The sequence below is a fragment of the Accipiter gentilis genome, chromosome 10 (genome assembly GCF_929443795.1).
Source record: "Accipiter gentilis chromosome 10, bAccGen1.1, whole genome shotgun sequence".
Taxonomy (NCBI): domain Eukaryota; kingdom Metazoa; phylum Chordata; class Aves; order Accipitriformes; family Accipitridae; genus Astur; species Astur gentilis.
In genome coordinates, this window is record NC_064889.1 from 21,642,584 (window position 1) to 21,660,807 (window position 18,224).

The 18,224-nt window shown below is 39.3% G+C and overlaps 1 protein-coding gene across 4 annotated transcripts in view; it reads right to left on the reverse strand.

The window, feature by feature from the left end:
• The window catches only part of IGF1R (insulin like growth factor 1 receptor), a 195,383-nt gene that overhangs the window by 50,064 nt on the left and 127,095 nt on the right, over window positions 1–18,224 (reverse strand). For all 4 annotated transcript variants that reach the window (XR_007507444.1, XM_049811824.1, XM_049811822.1 and 1 more), the window contains one exon: window positions 1,147–1,459. Coding sequence is in view for 3 of the 4 variants with exons in the window: in XM_049811824.1 (XP_049667781.1) it covers window positions 1,147–1,459 (313 nt within the window). In the remaining variant the exon portion in view is untranslated. The remainder of the gene's footprint in view (window positions 1–1,146; window positions 1,460–18,224) is intronic.

Below are 18,224 nucleotides of genomic sequence, written 5' to 3' on the forward strand. Positions count from 1 at the left end.
AAGAGGCATTCAACTAAATGTACAAAGAATGCTGGAAACGCTTTCCATTTGCAACTATTTGTTAACACCACCTCTGGGGAGCAAAACATTCACTAGCCTTGAGTTACAGCTCCTTTCAATCTTTGCAGCAGCTTTGCAGCACAACACTGAGATAAGATAGGATGGCCATGCACTTCAGTGTAAGCGGTTCAAACAGCTGGTACTACAAGCTCAAGTAGATAACAAAAGAAACATTTCTCATGTGAATATCTGGATTCGAGCAAAGGCGTGTTAAGTTGCTTACATCCAAATGTCAACCAGAGACTGCCTCACTATTTGATCAAAGGAATGGATGACACACATGCATGCACAGGCACACAACTAGTGCAGGAACCATCACAGCCACCTTTCCAAAAAAACCAACATCTTAGAACAGCCTACAAAGATATCTTTTCAGCACAGTATTGAAGCACTACGGATTTTAGCATGCTGACTACATTTACTCAAATTCCACGACTTCCAAGGGTCAGTATGCTTGCTTAAACCACTGGCAAAATAAGAAAATCATAAGCATGCAGCACTCCAAATGTTAGAATTAAATAAGAGTAGGTGAGTGACATTCTTGCAAGAAATTATTCTGTATAATATTGTCAGCTGCTGCATTATTTTTGTCATCATCTACATGATTGCTCCCTTCTAAAACACCATTGTTATCTTCTGGAAACAGTGAAAAAAGGAAAATAAAATTAAATACACTAAAGAACACAAGTCTAAAATGCAAGCACACATAAAGCAAGTAATACTGGAAGCAAGATAACTCCTACAGTTTGTTCTGTATGATAATGGTCATTGGCCAACCTCCAACCTTGTGTTCCTGGGCTTTCACTTTCATTTTGTTACTATCTACTTGAAGACCCAGTCCTGCATTGTACTGACCTCCAAGTCCTTCAGAACAATCAGTGGCACCTGACAATGCACAGGACTACACACAACCAGATCTTTCAGTGGGGATTTCATCTAAGCAAGCATTTATCAGGAAGTCATGCAATTCCCCATCGTATGTTCTCATTTCTACCTACTCCAAATTGCGTCACAAGCTGCCACAAAATATGGGGTGGAAAAACCCAAACATGACAACTCCGATGGACTTTTCAGAAGCTGAATTACCTTTGGCTCCCATTGCGTATGAATCCAGAGGGGCATTCTGCCATGCACTCATCATTGTGAATCACAAACCTCTCATATTCACTTGTTTCAGTGGCAGGAACTTTGGAGCAAAACTCTTTAGTCACACAGCGCCAGCCCTCAAACTTGTAGGTGTTGGGAGGGCAGGTGGGCATGCAGACTCCTTCATAGTAGTAATTGCGGCAGGCCACGCAAGCGGTGTTGTTGTCAGGTGCCGTGCAGCTCCCCAAGCATTCGTGATGGCAACACTCATTTTGGTCTGTACAGGCTCGCTTGCCACATGAGCTGGGGCACACTGCAAGACAGAAAGCAAGGTAGCATGAACAAGGGCTATTAAAGTAAATAGCATTAAAGGAAAAACCCTGATCCATATAATCTAGGCTTTCATTCCCTGGGCTCTAGAGTATCTCTGCAAAAGAACCAACTCCTGTAAAACCGACAAATTAATTCTGTTTTTCTCAGTTTTAGTGGGCTGAAAATATCTTTTTCTCAGATCAAATGTATAACATGAACCAATTAAATAATAAGGAAAACTGCTGAAAGCAATATCAACATAAGGATAATGGAAACAGGCAAGTATTGGAACCTACTCCATAGCCCCAGTTTTACAGTTAATTTTTTTTTTTTTTGAGTGCTGACTTATTGTCTTTCTAAGCATTTCTTGTCTTCCCTATTTGTACTTCAAATTGGTCTTTTACTGGCAAGAAGACAAGCTTCCTTTAAACAACTTAATTACACTTGTACAATAAAGCACTGCTATACTGTAGCACACATGGTTAGGTTGACCCCAATGTAGCATCCCAATGTTGCTTATGTATGCAAAATGAGGTTTAATAAAGTACAGATGGTACACATCAAATACTGAGGAATCACAGAGCTACTATTTTCCCCTGAAGAGCATAACAGAATTCTGCCTTATCCCCAAATTCTGGGTTCAGAACACAAAATATGAAAGGGAGAAAAAATGGGGTGCAAATTTATGGAGACATTAGTTTTATGTGAAAGCATTTCAGCTTGGAAGACATGAACAAAGAGCAGAATCGTCAGCAGACAAGCTCACCACTGTTACATCAAAAGAAGTGGCAGCATTATATTTATGTAACAACAACATTTTGATTACAGCGTTGTATGGCCTTTTAGCCATGCGAGTTGTGTGCCAGAGGCTCTGTAAACAAACACAGATAGGAAATCTGGTTTGCATTAAGTAACTGTTTTCTAATTTCTAACTTAGCTAAAACACAGTACCAATAATAACAGCATAAAACAAAAATTTCAGTAGTACAACTACAGTGAGATCCAAGCAAAGCACCACGAGACATTTAAAATGAACAATCTGAGCAAAAAGCATATAACCAGCAAAGAAGTTAATATCTCAAAATGAACACAGAAGCAGCAGAGCCCAGCCTGTAGAGAAAGACAATGTTTATGAAACTGTGACAGTTCCACAGAAGTCTGCATTGCAATTTATTTATTTTAATTTTTTTACAATTGCAATTGTAGTTTGCAACTACATTGTCATTTTAATGCAGGACTAAACAGCCTAAATCTTGACCCCTCCTCTTCCCATAATGAGGTCTGAGCTTTCCAGTATGTTTTTACAATGCTGCTGAGCAGAGCACCACAATCATGACACAGGACTGAAAGCATGACAGTGCTATTAAGCAATAATATAAAAAAAAAAACCTATTCATAGCTCTGCATCAGGATCTAGACATCCTACATCAAGTTTTGATTACAAGAAGCCATTTCCTGCCAGCTTTAAGGTAGTGTCCACCTTGAAAATGACTTGTACAACTGCCATCAGAGAATTTTGCATTTCTTATCAAAATGGTTCTATATTGATCTTGCTTAATTTTATTCACTTTTTTTTTTTAAGCCCTAACTGCCAACTTTGCAAGCTTAAGCATCTGGGTATGAAGCTGGGCTTTCCTTATACAATTAAGGCTAAGAAAGGTTTTGTGGAGGAAATTCCACCTGCAGGTACTCCCCAAGTAACTTGACAGCCTTAACAGTATCTCCCCTATAATAGCAGGTAGCTATGAAGTATTATCAGCAGACCTGCTTATAACATCTGACAGTGCTATTACTTGTATATACGTAGCCACTTAGCACTAACACAAGCCACTTGCATTAAAGATAGCTTGGATACACTGAATTGAATGCAGCACGTCTACTGTATGAGAAGGTACTGCTGAAGTTGCCCAAGAGCTCATCTGTCTTCCAATTAGAAAAGAAACATAACTTAACCCTGCAGCCCTTTCCTTGCATATACTGCTATTATAACTCAACAGCAGTGCTGTTACCAACACTGCTCTATACCTGTATACTCAATTTTTTCAGAGTGAAACCAGGCAAAAAAGTAGAAGAGGGGTAGAGGGGGAAGACTAGGAGAACAAGCAGGTAGGAGCATGAGGATGACTGATGCCTGCCCAGGTAGCATAAATACCACATGCAGGTCAAATTAAGAAATCTTTTGCAGAGCCAGTTAGTTGTAAAGACTACTGAGAGCAGGAATGCAGAGGAAATCACTGCTAAATAATGCACTGTGTAAAGATGCTGGATTATTTTTTTTCTTGAAAAGGAAAAAAAACCATACACACAAAACCCTTACGCAAAAATAAAAAAGCATGGAGATGTATATTCTTTTTTTGATGGTAACCTGCATCAGTGTAGAAGGAGTAAAGTCTGCCCAGATGCCACCTCAGTAAGGCATCACAAATTGCCTCTCACCTTAATGTATACAGCACTACTTGCATTTGCAACTACTAAGGCATTTAAAAAAAAAAAAATATAAAAAAATAATCAGTGTGTCTTGCTAGCAGATGGACTGCTGTTCTGAGTGGGTGCCAGACGTAAGATTTCATGTGGTAGCTACATTTCCAGTTCAAAGCCCTACTAAGAAAAAAACCCAAAACCACAAAACAAACCACATAGCCCCCATGCCTCTACAAAGTTCATTACTAGATGTATTAACTACAGGATTTTTTTGTTTTCATCTAGACAATTTGCTAACAAAAACCCCAAAATGCTGCTACATTAAGTATTCAGTTAATATAGTAGAAAAAGACTGAGTTTATTTAATTCTTGGGAAAGAGTTTTGTATTCCCTTAATGTCATTCATGAAAAGTCTGCTATATAAATAGGATTCCCTGCATCTCCTGGTGAATCTGCTGACTATTGTCTCCAGAAATATAAATTGAAGCACAGAAGGATACACAAGTTCACATGAAAAAGGCAATCAGTGAAACAGGTTTTCAAAACTATAGTAATATTTTAATCGCAACCATTTTAACAAGAACTCTTGAAAACTTTTTAAAGATAATTTTTTAAAAGCTCAGCAACCTTGCTTTTCTCTCAGTCCTACTTTTTGCTTGTTCTTGCTAACGTTGGCATAGTTTTCAGCCTGGAGACAATACGGGTATCCTGTTTCTTTGAAGAGGCAGAACAAGAACTTTGTGTGTGTGTGTAGCACATATTATGAAGAACAAAAGACTTATCTGCCTTACGTGCCAGTTGCCTCAGATATCCCTGTTATAAAAATCTTACTAAACAACACTGGATGGTCTTACATTCCAGCCCCATCTATCCTCCCCTCTGTCCTCCCGAATTGTGCTACTTGGGCTGCTAGATTTGTACCAAAATATTTAAAATGCAGGTTCCAAAATAATTCTGTCAAAAAAACACAACCCTGAAATAGGCTCCATAACTTGTTGACTTTAGTCCACAAGAACATTAGAGAGACAAACATAAGCAAATAGTGGGCTGACATTAGGGGACAGAATTTATCAGCCAGGTACAAAACAGTGCCTTGGACCATGAAGGCCGATGACTGTATACAAAAAACCCCAAACCCCCGAACAAATCCTTGCTGATGAGCACAAGAGAAAAAATTGCTTAATTGTCATCAGTGGAGGTACTAAGATAATGGAAAATTTCAGAGACCTTGGAGGGCAGCCATGTAAGAAGGAAGTCAAAGCAAGACCTGAAAAAGGGCAGACCCTTAAACAGCTTCATGACTTCATTAAAAGAGATGACGGAGGCTTGACTAGATCACAGTGTCTATTTACCTTTAGGGAGTGAAAGTACTGAATAATCGTATCTTCAGAGAAGAACATTACAAGAGCACCAGTAGCCACAAATCAAATTTACTGGAGCAAAACCAACAACAGTAGTTTTTTTGAGCATCCATGTTTCACCTCCTCTCCAATTTTTTCAAATGGGAAGTTTTCCTTGTCAACAAAATTCAGGAGATTTTCCAAATACTATTAAGATACTATGATCACTCACAAAAAAGGCAAAATATTTCATTCCAAGATGCCCACTTACTGAGCAAATCAGATTCAGACCTGGCATACAGAAAGGAGATAGCTTATAACTAAATGCAAAGATCTTACAAACAAGAGGAGCTCCAGAAGAATCTGACTCAGAGACTCATTATTCTCAAATTAAAATCCCCAAGATGCTAAAGCAAAATTGCAAACACAAAGAAAGGTTGGGAATCCTCAAACACAACTCTCCAAAAAAAGCAAGAAACGAATCACCTCTCTGTATTTATGGCAGCAGTTCCTTTTTGGATAGCCTCATGCTAAGGAGGTGGTAGTAAGTTTGTCTGACATCTAATACCTCCCAGCTATTTGAAGTGCACACAGAGCTAAAGCTCGCTGCAAACACTCTGCGTTGACATCATGGCTATTGTACAGTTTGGACAGACAAAGTGTTCTTATCTCCAAGACGCCATGACTTACTTCAGCAATGCTGAAACAGAAAAATCAGGTGAATAAACAATCAGTCACAGCAAGTGAAAATGCAGCCAGAAGAGGAAGACTTCTGGCAAGTTGAGGCACCGGCCTCTGCCAAGGATGGCACCGTGCCAGTCACATGCGGGTGAGCAAAAGGTTGCCAAGTGTGGGATAAATATTTTTTTAAAGATTCTTTCTCTCCTTGTAAAACGATATTTGATCCTTCCTTTTTTATACTGTTTCTGCTTTTTTAGAGCATCCTTCACAAAAAATAATGTTTCAGAAAGAAAAAGGGGGGGGAAACAGACTAGTTTTGAGCAGAAACCAGAGGAGGAAGCGAGCATTTTTTTCCTAGCCAACTACTGAAAAAATTAGCTGTCTAAATTTATCCACAAAGACAAAAAAATGGTCATTTTTGGAATGTTAATCCCTCTTACATGACAGAATTCTTAAAATATTGCATTTTAATGGTTTAAACTTTGGTATGATCTTTCAAAGAGCTGAATTTGAATACTCAAGCAGCCTATATAAGACCTGATTTCTTTTGCCCAGTATACCTTGAGAATAGAGAGACTGGAGAGACATTATTCAGAAAATCCAGTTCTAGTGATTCATGGCCAGGGCTGGAATCAAATAACTACAGAATAAAGGCTGCAATGAGAAAATACACATATTAAATACATGCAGTAACGCATTCCTATCACAGAAAAATGGGTACAGATCATCTCCCAAAGAACTGAAGAGGCTACTTAGAGGGGTTGTATAAAATCTTTATATTGCTACAGAAACAGGTACTAGCAACATACTAGCAATGGTATATTCTTTGTCTTTTCTGTTTTGCCCCAGCACTCTAAAACTGGTTATCTTGCATTCAGTGAAAATCCTCAAGGAAAAAAACACTACCATATTGAATTGCTTTCTAGCAGTTAAGGCATAAAGTTTGGCAGATTTTGAAATTAACTGCCAGATCTCAAAGGTTCAGTTCAACCCAGCACTGATACTAGGACTTGAAAGTGATCACCTTCCTCTTTAAACCTGTAGTATGTACACAATCATGCCCACCAGTAAAATATTTGGACGGGTCTATGCAAACTTATACCAAGAAGCAAGAAGACAGCATTAAGTCTATAGCCTGCAAGCTATATCAGACTCAAGATCTTTTCACTGATCATGTGTTTCCATGTTTACACCCTAGTCATTAGCAGCCCATTTTTATCTGGCAGACCTTTCCAAGGATCTTGAAATTATTCTGAAGTTGTTCTGTGAATTATTTTTTTCCCACTTTACAAATCCAGCTGAAGTTTAAGTACATCTGGTCAGCTTCCACACAAAGCTTTTTGGTCTCTTGCTTCTTGGTATTTCAATTTGTCACAGATGCTGTACACCATATCTCCTAAGTGAAGGAGTAGGTGTGAGGAAGCATCCAGAACCTCAAAATAACCTCAAAGGATTTGCCCAACCTGAGATCAGCCCACTAGCTGCTCAATTTTTAATCATATGAAAGACTGATAAAGGAATCTACTATTGCCTTCGTCAGGATTTTATGGTTGAAAAATAATACCACACTAAATGCTTGTATAGTCAGTTGTGCAGCAGGTGGATTCAACTGCTCAGATGGAAGCACCTGTAGATTATTCTACAGCAAAAGAAACATAAGACAGGAGTGGAGACAGGTTAGGAGAAGAAAGCCCAGCACCACTCAGCATCTGGAGACTCTCAGATGCCACCAGATGAATTAAGGTCTATGAAAAAGAGAGGAAACATTCATCAGTCAATGAAATAAACACTTTGCTAGAACATATTGTTGTGGTGAGGTACTCGATGCCCTCTAGTTTTACAATCTTTTTCTTCAATATTAATATTTTCCCTTCCCCTTCCCCTCAAAATAGTTTTAGTACACAGAGCATTTCAGACTAGCACACACATCAACACAGCCCTGAGGACCCAGAGGCCCATGGCATGGTTTGTAATCCCTCAAACACACAAATGCCTCAGCATAACCTCCTTCCCAGCTGAAAAGAACAGAGCAGCCTATTAAAAACAATGAAAACAACCCAAAGCATATTTCAGTTGGACACACTGGAGTTTGATGACACCCCCCCAACTTTTTGGCTATCTATTATCATTCATTCCTCACCCCAGAAATTACCTCAAAACAGCTTCCAGGCTTCCCAGCTGTGATACATAACAACATGTGTGCTAAATCCATTTTATTTAGAGTGACTAGAAGACTCAGGGACACTATTTGGCAGTGTAAAACCTCCCATCCCTTCAGGTTTTCTGCAAGTGAAGCAATCAACCCTGCTAAAAGCTCCAGCAGTGTTACAGCTACTCACATCACACCGAAACTAGAGCAAATGGAAACCAGAGTGAAGAAAACAACTACCTTAGACCACAGTCAACAGGCACCGATAGATAGTACAGTTACTCCATTTGCTCCAAAGTGTGTAATACTAACAACCAGGAAGGTGCAAATAAACATGACTTATTGACAAACCCAGGCAGCACGAATCGCATTCTCTTTCAAAACAATTTATGTTGCCCAGCACAACCCAGACTGGCATCATTGCAGCTGGCACTCAAGAGAAAGAGGAAAAAAACAAGTCCATTTTGTCCCTTCCACGCCAGTATGAATTCAGTACATAAACAAACCCAACTGAGGCATATACGCAAGCATCTATCAGGCTTTCAGGCCAGTTCTACTGTATCTTCAACACTAGGTAAACATATTGGTTGGGAATGTTTTACCATCAGTACTGCACTGTGTTCTAGAAACATTTCCTCTACAAAAAGGGAAATTTCCCACTGGAAGATGCAAATCAGAACAGTAACACCAATGCCAGTGGGGATGAAAGCAGGAAAGTGAGGGTCACTGCACAGCAGTGAAAGCTGCTCCCCGTCTGCCACAATCACCCACCACTCACAGGCACAAATTTGTTCACATTTCTAAAGGGGCAACTGAAGTTCCTGAACTCTTCAGTAACACATAAGGAAAGAAACGGGCTGCTGCAGAACAGCTCTGAAGCAAATTATTTTTCTTTTCACTCCAGATTATGAACAATATATTGGGGTTTTGCTTGTTGTTGCTTAAAGCTAGATTTAATCTGCCTGTCTTCCAAATGCTGCAAGTGCAAGGCAATAAGCTTTACAGGATTTAATTAATATACTGCAAGCAAGGAGTGCTGGTCAGTCATCTCCTGGCAAAACCCCAGCTGGAGGAAGAACACTATTCATATTCCAGACTTATTCTAAAGGAGGAAGACAGTTTGATAACATTATCACACTGGCCTAAATGGTGTTGTTCTCTTAATGCTGAAGGATAATGGCAGTCAAAAAAGTCACTGGTTCAGAGGGATTCAACTCCTGCTTTGTTTCAGAAATGCCCTTCACATTTATGCATTAAGCCCATCAACAGACTTAACCATTCTGGCACAAGCAATGAAACATAATGCTTGTCTTAGAGGCAGACATCAACACTGCTCCAGTCGAAGGCTAATTACACTAAAAATGAAAAGAAAAAAAACAGCTTCAGTGAAACTAATGTTTACAATACACGAAGTAAGGCAAACCTACAAAGTTTTTGCTCATCTGCAGCCAGGATACCTGCATTAACAACAATAACAAAACCTGTTACAGAAAGGGCAAGAACATTCAAACTGTTTTACTACAGAGGAAGTTTTTTCAAGCTGTTCACCTGCTAGTGAGATAGCTCACTAAAACGAGGATTAAGATCTAGATGTTTAGGAACCCGAGAAAAGAGAAGAATTACAATGGAAGGACAAAACAAGATGCAAGAATACTGATGGTTTGGAAAGTTCACAGACACACCTGGGTGCATTTGTTTTAAATTACAGATTAGTAAATCTGGATGTACATCATCACTTACGATATTTGCACACTGTAAGTGAAGACATCCTGCTAAGATCAACATCACTTCGAACAATATTAAGGCAATTATGTCCAAAATGATTAAGCAAAGTATGTCCTTCATGAAGTTCAGAAATAAAAGAGAGTGCAAGCAAATCTGACAGCAACTGAAGGTTGTGCTCTTGAGATCCACAACAAACAAAAGGTGAGCTCTTCCCTTGATTTTAATAATCATGGAATTATTTTTTCATTCTAAATCTTTCCTCTATTATAAACACAGACAGAATACAGAAGGTGCCAGCGTTTGTAGGACCCAGAAACAGACTGGAAGTTCACACATTAATCCATCTCTTAACACATTTTAACAAATTTACAGGCAACATGGACAGCGGAAAGGATACAACTGACTTAAATCTGTATTAAAATTAGTTTCTTTTCATACATCATGACTGTGGATGGACGTGTTTCAGATGGAAAAAGGAAAACGTTGAGATACAAATTGCTTTCATAGTCTGTAAATCATCCTGAATGGGACATGAACTTTTAACTCCCTCCTACGTGGTTCATCTCAAAAGAACAAAACCACTGCAACTGTTGCCTATTTGCTAGTGCGTTACTGAACAGCTTTGCTTGCCACTAGAAAAGGCTGAGCCGGGTTGCAGAGCCAGCTTTGAGAAGCACAAGGATGCTCCCAGTCTGCAGAGGCACTGGACATTGCCACAACCCCAAAGGAAGCCCCAAGTGAACCACTGTGAGTTCAGTAGCTCTGAATCCCCAGCTCACTCAAACCAAGTAAAGGACTAAACCACCTGAATTAGGAGACACTGAGAAAAAGTGACTTGGGTCAATGAGGGGCACTGATGGGAAAAGCACATGAATTTGCTCAGTGTTTTCCTCTAACCAAAGTGGAGGATGACATTACATCGTCCAGCCTGCACTTAGTCCACTACTATCTTTAAAAACATCCTCCGTTATGAGACGGAACTATTTCAGTTCTTCCAACACACTGATAAAATAAACGGAACAAGGAAAACCATGCTTGACTATGCCATCCTCCAGAAACTGCAAACACACATAATATACTTACAGGACAAACAGCACACACACCACTGCTGGCCATGCAGTCAAATACACAGTTAATACTTGGATGCATGAGTTGTCTCTGCTTATACACATGAACATGTTTTTGAAGAATTCCTATTAGTATGACTGGAAAAAAATAATAATGACATTGCTTCGGACTTTCTAAATCCTTTCCTGTAGTAAGGATTTGTGATCAGATTAGGGAGTAGCAGACAGTTTTATTTATTTATTTATAGGAAGGACAGTCAAGGTGAGCTTTATCACTGGATCTGACAGAGGCTCCAGGCTGCAGCAAAGCCAGCTCAGCGAATACTGCCTGGCTGCTCTGAAGCCAGAGACAGCATCAGATGGCATTTATTAAAGAAAAAGGGGGAATTCATGTTTTTGATACTGGCACAAAGTAGGAAGCACGCTGCTTCCCACTCTGTTTCTGCTTGAGTTTGGCGCGTTTGAGCTACACCTTTCTCCTCCGGTACCTTTTTTTTGTCATCTCCAGGCACATTCACATGAACATATAAATACACAGATCCTTACACTCTGTGTATAGCAGATACTTACATGGATGGTCTCAAAAAAGAATATTCTTTTCACGCACTAAAAAAATTATACAGAGTTATTTTAAATTGAGAACTGTTTGTATATTCCTTATAAGTTTATAAAACTCTCACTGTCCTCCCATGACTAACAAAACTGGAATTGAGAGAGTATTCTATATTTATAACTCGTCTGGTTGCTCATGCCTATGGCCCTATTTCCACCCTCCGTTACTGTACACAGAGCTATGTGAGGTATTGTGGGTTCCCAAACTTCACCGATTTCCTAACAAGGCAGGCCTGTGTCCCAGAGGAACAAGCTGGGGGCTGTTTCATTCGAGCATTGGCTGAATGCAGAGGGAGCGGCCTTGAGTGCTGTGGTTTTGGCAGCTCTTCTTGAAACTGGTATTAGAGGCCATTTCTGTGCAATTACATGCCTAACTGGCACTGGATTGTGTATCAATGCTACCGATATACCTTCTACAGCCCAGGCCAGTTTACAGCCCAAATGGTATTGCTATTGCTATACACTTACCTTATTTATTTTAGCAGTGCCTGCAAGCCGAAGCACTTCGATGCTTAGCTGGGCAGCTCCGTCTGTCACCTACATTACAGACACACCAGAAGTACCAGGCAAATCCAAGCCATTACAATGAAGTTCAACAGACTATTCATTCGCCTCTCAAAATTGAAAGGAGAAAAAACCCTCAAACTTTACCCAAAATCCCCCCAAGACCACACTGTGTTCAGTGATGCTGGCACACTACAGACTCCAAATGGGTGGCAGAGAAAGAGACTGCATTAGGTATAATGCAGCAAAATGAGGAAAAAAGATTAATTTCATACAAATGGGGGCTGGGTGACACTTGTAATCCATATGAATGTCCTAAGGTCTGCCCAAGAATCACGCGCCCATATCTCATCTTTGTCATGATAGAGCTGCGTTTTAATCAATGCATTTTTAACACGTGCTGGGCACCTGCAGGGCACAGAAGCTCTTTCTTATTTGCAGATCCTACATATGTTCAATATAAATATTTATACAAAAAGCAGGGGGAGAAAAAGACACAGGCAGATTTTTCAAATTCAAAATATGTTGTGGTAGCTGGGATTGGAATCTAACTTTCATGGAGTTAGATTCATTATGGTACTTAAGCTATAAAAAAACCCACAAAAATCAAGAAACCCACAACTCTTCCTATGAGGCTTTGCAGAGTCTGGAGACAGAAGAGCACCGAACGGTGCTGTCACACCAGGAATTAAGAACTGAAGGGAAAAGGAGGCATGGAAAACATTTTTCTCTTTCCATGTAATTGCCTTGTACTCTAGCCTCCATGTAACAACTCAGGTAGTTTCGACAAATCCCCCCAGTGCTGAGGAGTCAGACCATATTCAAGTTCAGGAGAATTTATTTGGGGATCTACATGCTTCACATACAAAAAAGTGGCAAGATCTGGACTGTGCTTAAAAAGATTAAGCCTCCATACCTACTAACCAAAAAACATTACCAAGAAAGCAAATGGCCAACATGGGCAAATTTGTTCAGCTGACTGAGAAAGTTTTCCTCTAGCAAAATAAATTTGTCCTTACAATATTCTAGCTGAGAGAATCATCTGAATCACCCCATAAAGCAAAACGAGACTGCAAAAGGAAGGGGCATAGGTCAATGAAGATATATTTAGGTTCAAAGTAATTGCTGCTGTGAATGCTGAGCAGAGTAACACACCACACCTGAAGACACAGGTACTTGCAACAAAGAAACATTACTTTAAATCCTCATGGCACTCTGTGTCTGGTTTGTGCAAGGTGTCTGGTTTGTTTGCACCTTACCTATGCTTGCTCGTAACAAGTACCAGCATAGGGAGAGCCCCTGAATGTGTTTTGCAAACAATTACAATAACCCGAAACAATGCACTGTGCCTGAAGTCATCTCAGCAAAGGCCCCAGTCTCGCTAAGTGGCACCATTTCCAAATTCAGTTCTCATCAGAGGCACAGAAGGGAAACACCCTCCTCTCCTTCCCTTTAATCCCAGGGTCTCAGTCTATGCTGCAGGTAGCCAGCAGTGCTGCAATTTTTTATTCCAGTTTATTTAACTGCTCTCTTGTTTTGCAATGAAGCTGTCCAAGATTAACAAACAACTCCGGTGAGTCAGATGTTCAAAGAAAAAAATAATCTGTACTTCTCACCATCTAAACAGTAATGCTACCGGTGTAATTGTTTTCCATCGCTTTGCATACCCATAACACAAGACAAACCATTAAAAACTCCTCCTACCTAGCAAGAAGAAGAATGGTCTAAATTTATCCCAAGCTACAGTTAACTTCACTTTGAGGGAAGGATTTAAATATGGAATATTTTTTTCCCATCAAAATCAGGGAGGAAAATTATAAAAAGGGCTTTGAAGAACTAAATACAGCAAAGCTTAGTATTATCTTTTGAAATTATTAAAAAAACAGGTTCCACATATTTACACCATTAAAAAAAGAGTTTATGTTGAAGTAATTAAAGAACAGATATTATTCCACAAAAGCATTCCGATTTGACTGACCCTTTTCTACAGTTTTTTAAAATTCTCTTTTAATATTAAAATTCCACTAAGTATTTCATTTATGCTGCAGAGGGTTAGTATTAGGTATAAGAGAAGATGCAGGTTTCCAAAACAACGAAGCACTACACAATTAGCAATGAAAGCATTTATAGCTTCTTCATGCAGAATGTGCAGACTTCAGGCAGACTGTGAAGACTTCTCACAACCTCATTTACCCTAGAAATTATTAGATTTATAGGACACCTACAAACACCTACAAATGGAAAATTTAATGAATTCTAAGCTTTCTCAGTAATACTGCAGTAAACAAGATTGCAATTACCTTTTCTTCCAGTTATGGGTCTCCTTGAGCCAATAACTGCAGATATCTTTGGTTATAGAGGTCAAATGGGTGAAAGCATCAGCATGCTTCCTGTTTTCAAACTCCTCATGATGCTACGCTGTCTTTTTACTATTCAAAAGTGCATCCTTCTCCTTTTACTGATCTATTCTGAAAACGCCAGACATGCCATTCAGGAAGTTCTCTAGGTGTATCTTTACAATACACAAAGCAGACCAGGAACAAAGTATTTATGGCTATGCTAGAGTTATCAATACTGTATCATCCCCAGAAACATTTAATGCTGACATTGAGAAATATTATGACAAAGTTACCTATCACCTCTGGTCCAGATACTCATGACTATAAAAAGAGCCCAGTGGCTAGTTTTGACCAGCCACAGAGCGACAGTGCAGTATTGCCATCAGACCACACTCAGTTTGAGAAACGCTTTCCAAATCCATCATTAGAAATGACACTTCTCTTCCAATGTTTACAACTGCAAAAAGAAACAATGAATGGATCTATTTCAAGCAGAGAAGGCCCTGCCTTCTCTGCAGTTATATGAACTGAAACTTCCATATGCATTAAATAAAGTTTTCTGTAATTATGCAAACACTAGCCTGAACACACTGTTTAAAAATCACACTGATTAAAAAATATTAAAAAAAAATCACCCAAATCCAAATTTGCAGACAGAATTTCCCTTCACTGCAAAACAGTAAAAGGGAACTACCAAATAATGGCAGATCCTGCTCGTTGATGGTTATGAAATAAGAAACAGGGAGGGGAAAAAATAATTAGTATTCCAGGATGTCCCACCCCCCCCCCCCCCCAAACTAAAAGCATTAAATTGGATGGGAATAGAATAACTGATTTTGCCTGCAGTCAAATACAGGGAACTATCATTTAAATTGCAAATTACAGAGCAACAGATTTTTGCACAAAGTTCAAGGGTTTTCTATGGTTTGTTTTTATGAATTAGGAATGACATGGGGAAAGAGTAAGGGGGTTAGGCTAGCACTACCGTTAATACATACATCAGGTTAAATATTTCTCAGATTCGTTTGATGCACTTTATCTTGGCACTGTGGCTTGTTAAAGTGATGACAGAAAGTAAAGCAGCTTCTCAGAGATCATCCCTGAGGATGTAGTATCCGCTGGTGGCCATGCTGGCGCTGGAGGATTAACTGCTACAGAAGGATCTCCAAACTGACTAATTACTCCCTCCTCCCCACAACATGTCTGTCCCCACAAGGGAAACTTTTAATCCATTTATACCTTCCCTGGGAAGTGCTTTTCAACCAGTAGTTCATTTGACAAACGTTCTGCTTCCCTTTCCCATGTTTTAAAGAGATTGTTCCTACTAACATAAGCTTCTTGGCCTTGGTTCCTACAAATTAAACTCCATGAATGCTTAGTAACAGAAAAATACATACTTCACATTTATACAGCACTTTTTAATCAGTAGTTCTCAAAATGCTTTACAAAGCATGAAATCTTCTTGAGTGGTTGTTTTTGATGCCCATTTTAAAGCGGAGGGGTGAACAGATGCAGTAAAAAATGACAAGTTAATCAAGGTTACAGCAAAAGATTTAGGAACTGAAAAAGCTGTTTGTCTTGATATGCAAAAGCCCCTGACACTACATGATTAATAATTTTCTTTTAAAATGCAGCTAGCCCTGAATTACAGACTTCAGCACACAATTCCAGAACACTATTCAGAGCACCTGGGGTGCAAATATTTTCTTGCCAGGCTGTTAGTATATAACAGAGAAAAGACAAAGCAGAAGCCACATTACCTTTTTAAAATTATTTTAGAAATCAGCTTGTTTGGGGGATATTTGCAAAAAATTCTACCAGTTGGTATGTAAGTAACCACAAAGAAATAGGTATTTCAACTCTTAACAGCGGACAACAGCCTAGCCTGAAATGTAAAATACCATTGTAATATCAGACTTGGGTCCTTGTGACAAACGCATGCAAAGATTTCTGGTGAAGTTTCCACAGACTTTAAAGGATGACAACGAACATCATCTTCAGCATGGAAAGAAGTGAGACTTGTCTGACAAAACAGTACCAAGACAACAGCTTTACAGTGATGCATGACAGATCCATACAAGTCAGCACCAATTCACTTAACTGTAAGATTTAGCTGGAAGGAGTATTATAAACTGCATTAGCAAAAAAATATAAAACAGAATCGTGGGATTCTTTTAAGAAAATGTACACAAGGTATCTTTTCCAAAAGTTTCTAACGTTGATATTTTGACTCAAGGGCGTTTTGGAGATTTTTTTAGTAGTAAGCCAAATGGCTTTACAAATTAATTTCACTTTTTAAACTACATTATTTTCTTTGTTTCGTACTTCTGTTTGGGTTTTTTTGTGGGTTTTTTTTTAATCACAGATGCAGATGGGCAAGTTTACACCATTGAGTGTCTTTGAATTAACTTCATACCAATAATTGTTTTTAAGAGATATCACTGCCAAATTTGGCACTTTAGAACAGAAAGGTTAATCTAATTCTGCTTTTCATGCTCGCTGGAGAGAGATGGTGGCCTCTTTCGTTGTGGGACAGACGGCCACACACACACAGATAGTTTAGCCACTTTCAGACACACGACTCCCATCCTCTCAGTCCTATCTTTTTTACCTCTGGTCCCCACTTAACTCTGCTGTTCCATGTCCAATATAACCTCTACTACATAACTAGTGTCAATCACGACTGGATTCTCTCAGCCACCTACAGCCACAACATTCAAGTACCCTGCAGTCACTGGTGGATTCATCTGCCTTACTCAACATACTAGTAAGGAAGCAACAGGATTTCATACGGCACAAATAAGAAACCTGGAGTCTATGTGACCTGCCCACAGCTGCACAGCTTGGGACGCAGTCCAAACCGTCTGCATCTTAACTAGGGAGATTTCTCCAAACTGCCTTTTTTGAGATTAACAAATGTATCTGGCTTAAAAATTATAATTTAGAGAATGACATTACCAGGTCAATGTGTTCCTGAGCATTAAGTACCTCTGAGAAAAGACGATTTCAGAAGCATTTTGTGGTTCTTGGTGCAATCGATAACAAAAAAGAATAGGCTCAGCACAAATAACTTAGTAGCAATGTCTCTGGAAAACGAAATCTTTTAAAATGTAGTTTGAAATCTGCCAAACTAAACTTAAAAGAAAATCTACAAGTCCACAAGCCCCTTGGCCAGCTTCTCATTCGCTCAGATTTCATCTCGCTTGCATGGCAGCATGTAGCCTTGCTCACATCTACCTCATCTCTGGATAGATGATGACAGCATCCTGTTCACTCTACCATCTTCTGCTGTATATTAGCTGTTTTCCTGCTCCCCTGTTGGCCTAAATTATCCTTCAAGAGCTTGTACACTCTGCAGTCTCTTTCTTGAGCTCTTAAATCACTCCTCAAGCCTCCCCCCCACCCCAGACTCCTAAAAATGCAACCTCATAAGTTACTCCCTGAAAACCATTAATAAAGTAACATCATGAACTTGGTACTTCCCAAACATCAATACAATCTACTGGCAACCCTATCAATAACCAGAAGCTACAAAGTTCATGCAAGTGCACATCTAATTTCTGCTGGTTTAGATCAGGGTTAGCCTGATAAAACAGCAATGCTGACAGGCATCCAACAAACTAAAGGATTGCTGAGCTCCAATATCTAAAGATGAAGATTACAACTAAGAAGTATTCAGCTCTAAGTCTGATCTCATGATCTAAGTTACGTTCTTAGCAAAGTACTGCAACATATATTGTTTTATGGGCAGTATCCTACTCATTTATCATGTGCACACTGTAAATCAGAAGACTCAACACAGAGAAATTGAGCTATGATTACATTTAGAGCTAAATGCTTTTGAAGTCTAATCATTCACAATCAAGGGTTAGCAGACTGGTCCAAAGAATCACCTTGCATCCAGAGCGCTGCGGCTTCCACTGGGTAC